Genomic DNA, 4,096 nt, shown 5'->3' with positions numbered 1-4,096 from the left:
CACACGGAAGCCGATCCTATCTGCCCCTCCTTCTTTTCTTTCTTACTAGAACTAGAGTAAATGTCCTTCTCCAAGCACAAATCTTTCAAAGATTTTGTTGTCCTAGGAGAGTTGAACTTCCTAAGATCCTTGATCAATATATCCCCGACTTGTCGAAGCTGCAGGGACCGTGGCTTCGGCAGTGGTCCCTTCCATGATTTTTTCATTCTCAGGAAACGCAAATCGGCCACTGCCTCTGTAATTCTTGATGCCAGTGGTCGGGGATGCCTAGCATGGCCTGCCCCCCTATCCACTGACGCAAACTTTGGAGAATTAAAAATTTCTGTTAACAGAGACTCAGCTCTTAACAGATCATCAACTAAGAACCCGACTTGCGCTGCATCACGTATGAACTCCTTCTCAGATCTATAGTCTTCTTCCTCAGGGACTCTATCCTCCTCTTTAAAGCCATCATCGTCACTGTCTTCACTAGTATCACTGTTAAGAACCCAGAACTTTGATCCCTTCCGCCCTATTTCTCTGGCTAAAGGTTCTGAGTTTGTAAGATAAGAAGCCAAATGTCTTCTTTTCAAACCCCCTGGCACCCAAAAATCCCCCTTTGATTCCTGTTGTTCAAACATTATCATACTAAGCTTAGAAGGCTTAGCTTCTAAGCCATGCGCAAACCGAAATTCAAAATCTTTCCGACCCTAACTTATCACACTTAGTAGTCAAAGCTGCTAAACAAAGCCAAAAGCAAGCCAAAACTTCCCCAAATTTAACTTACTGTGTTTAGCAGTCTTAGCTTCTAAACAAATTACAAGCAAGCAATTGGAATTCTCAACTAACCTGTGAACGAAGCTTCTCTGCAGAGGCCAACGCACGACTAGGAAGTCAGGCTTGTCCCCAGCTTCTCGGAAGACGCAATTCGTCAAACAGAGACCGTGCGCTTGTCTCTGTAAGCCACCTCCGCTGCATCGACCAGCAGCTCGCTTCTGTTGTTCCCTGCGAAGATGGCACACACCTTCCTGATGCCCACGATCGACTCACCTCGCCTCATCAAAGATTTGGAGCCACCTGCACCATTCAGCCGCACCCTCGGCAAACGCCAATAGGACGAAACCCCCAGCCGGCCACCAATGGAACCTGCTACCAGCCCCTCGCCGGCCTCCCTCACCTAGGGCGCGCGGGCAGCTGGACCGGAGCTCGCTGCCGGGGAGACGCCGCGAGCTGAGTCCCGCCTGCCGGAGTAGGCACTGGCGGCGGTGGAGGCGCGGCGCGCGGCACATACAAGGATGGTATACTTTAGATTAGTTACTACAGGATGCACCCTGCTGATAGGTGATAGATTTTGCATAGGGCCGCATAGGGCCGCATAGATCTGTAGTTGGCCATGTGTGTCCTGAAGCACAGGTACTATGCTACATGAGATAAGCAATGGCAACATTTCATTGAAGTTGTGTAGTTTATTAGTTATTTCTACCGATTTCTGTTCGATATAATTTTGATAGGAAAAAAAATGTGTGCAAGTTTTTTATTGTTTACAAAGTAGTTGTTTTCAGGAATGTGGCACAATTGGTACTTGTCCCAAACATGATATAATCACCCAAACTCTTGCCTACGAGGGTACCTGATATGGATCTATCTGAGGAGCAGCTGGAAGAAAGACACAGGAAATGGAGCTCACCATCATACATAGTCTTTGTTGCCCAAGTTTTATTTAAGAATAGTTTTCTCATTTTTATGTCTTTTTTTCTGCATTTGTTAGCTGGTAGTTGCTGTTATGAGTTCAATGACTGATTTGATGGGGTTCAAGCACAGTGTTTACATTGTTCCTCTTTGCAACTCCTGGAATACTGTCAACATCAACCCAAAACATTGTTAAAACATGGAGAGTACTATACAAAGCAGCTTCCTTACCAAATTTTTAGTACAAATACAAGGTTATTATTTAATCAATCATTAGTTTGTAACATGGCTATCTAAGTTTGTGTAAGATGTACTTATCCTTAATGTGTAGGTTGGAGATTTTTTATTTTTCCTATGCTTTCAAACTTGTAACATGGCTATCTAAGCTGGTGTAAGATGTACTTATCCTTGATGTGCAGGATAGAGATTTTTTTATTTTTCCTATGCTTTCAAACTGGATGTATAACAGAGCTTATATATGGATATTATGTTTAGTTCTTGATGTTATTGCGTAATAATAGAGCCATGCCTATTAAGCGTGGACACGCACCTACTTTTGTTGTTCAAGTCATTATAGGGCGCCCGAATGGCGCCTAATGTTCTATTGATATATATAAAGATTTTGGCATTGGAATTTATTTTTTTTTGTTTTTTAATTGCTTATTATAGACGTAAGTCATAGACGTGTGTTCACAATACGCGTTTGAGGTGTGTCCCCAATTACAGACGTCTGTTGACAATACATGTCTATGGTGTGTACCATATCATAGACATGTTTTGCTAACACATGTTTACTAACGCCGTATTGTAGACATTTGTGAAATTGATTTATCAGCACTCTTGGTAACGGAAACTTAAAATTATGCAACATTCTGAAACTTATACTCCGTATCTTTTAATAATGCTCCATCCGAGAACAGGCACCAAATTAAAAAGAATCAAGAAGATGGCTCCAAGGTGCAGTGCCCAAGATAGCAAAAAACCACGGTGTATATCATCAGCGTGATAGTTACAACACCAGCCACTAGGTATCAAGAGATACGAAAGAGGAAAAGGCAGCAACTTCTATCTAGCAACGAAGTAAAGTAACAAGCCATGCACGCACGAACTCTAGAGGCTAGAGGTGGAGCCACCACAAGATGCCGGTAAAATAAAGCGCGCTGCAACTGAGCTCTCTCCGAAGCCATGTTCTGATCCTGTCTGCAAACAGAGCACGCACCAACTGGTGTGGACGTGGCATCTGATGAGAAACTGTCGTTGTCATCATCACCGCAGTGTATTGTTCCCCGGATCATCGTATATCTGCTGATGCTGAGACAGGTAGAGAGAGATTTCGACTGCCATTATGGTCGCTGCCGCATACTGATGCCAGCTTAGCTAGCTGCTTGACCCGCGCGCACCGAGCTTCTTGACCTCCACCTTGAGAGACTTGAGGTACCTCACGGCCTCATCGAGGACGGCTGGCGTGTCCATCCGGTCGCCACCAGGGATGATCCCCTTGAGCGTCCGCACCATCTTTTTCATCCGTTCCTTCTTCTTTTCGCCGCCACAGCCGCCCATCTCGTGCTTCGCACCGCCACCGCCAGTGGCGGCGTACCCGGACGAGCATGTAGAATCCGGGGAGCCACCGGCACGGCACCCAGGAGTTCGGCCCGTGCTCAGCACGTCGTCCTCGTCCTCACCGTCCTCCGTGCTCATGAGCGCGTCGATCTCGTCGGTGTCCTCTTTCTGCCGGATGGAGGCCCCGCCGCCATCGTCGCCGCAGCCGTAGTAGGCGCTCTTACCGGCGTAATTCTGCTCGTAACCGTAGCAATGGCGATCGTAGTCGTATCCGCCAGCAGAGGAGCCGAAGTTGTTGGCCAGCGAGGGGTGGAACATGACCCGGCTCCGGTCGTACGTCTGGTCGAAGATGACGTAGTTCTTGGGGCAGGTGTCCGACGGCTGAAACTCCAGCCCCGTGAGCGGAGCGGGGAAGTCGTCCTGCCTCCGACCAGCGAGCGGGTCCTCATAGGCAGCCGGCGCGGCAGGGTACCGGTCGTTCGCCGAGTAGTAGGCGCCTCCGCCACCGTAGCCGGCCATGTCGTAGTCGTAGCCGCCGGCGCCGGCGCCGGTGCCATAGCCGTAGCCGTAGCCGTAGCCGTAGCTACCGAAGCCGTACCCAGGATCTCCCTGCCATCGGGCACTCGTGCAGTGTTGCTGGATTTCTGGCCTGTGTGTGGGAAATCGAGGAACTTTTTCGCTTTTGGTTGGAAAGAAATCAACAAATTTGAGAGGTTGTTGTGAACTGAAGACGGAAGCTGGGCTATTTTTGTGGTTGAATACAAAATTGTTTTCGGTTAGTTTGGTTTGAGTTTGAGGTTGTTTGGAAGGAGGGTGGTGGGGTGGGTAGTGATGGCAGAATCTACGTCACGGGCTTCAGAAGCTGGCG

At 48.0% G+C, this 4,096-nt stretch overlaps 1 protein-coding gene across 1 annotated transcript; it reads right to left on the bottom strand.

Annotated features, from left to right (window-relative positions):
* On the bottom strand, positions 2,529–3,887 carry LOC8085361 (transcription factor bHLH144). The gene has a single exon (XM_002436988.2). The coding sequence runs from the start codon at positions 3,745–3,747 to the stop codon at positions 3,046–3,048; it is 702 nt and encodes a 233-aa protein (XP_002437033.1). The 5' UTR covers positions 3,748–3,887; the 3' UTR covers positions 2,529–3,045.

The sequence above is a fragment of the Sorghum bicolor genome, chromosome 10 (genome assembly GCF_000003195.3).
Source record: "Sorghum bicolor cultivar BTx623 chromosome 10, Sorghum_bicolor_NCBIv3, whole genome shotgun sequence".
In the NCBI taxonomy this organism is placed as follows: domain Eukaryota; kingdom Viridiplantae; phylum Streptophyta; class Magnoliopsida; order Poales; family Poaceae; genus Sorghum; species Sorghum bicolor.
The sequence above is the reverse complement of the archived record's forward strand: the minus strand, read 5'-3'. Positions and strand labels throughout refer to the sequence as shown.

Coding starts and splice junctions, on each gene's coding strand:
- LOC8085361 (XM_002436988.2), bottom strand. CDS start 3,747: ATGGCCGGCTACGGTGGCGGAGGCGCCTACTACTCGGCGAACGACCGG.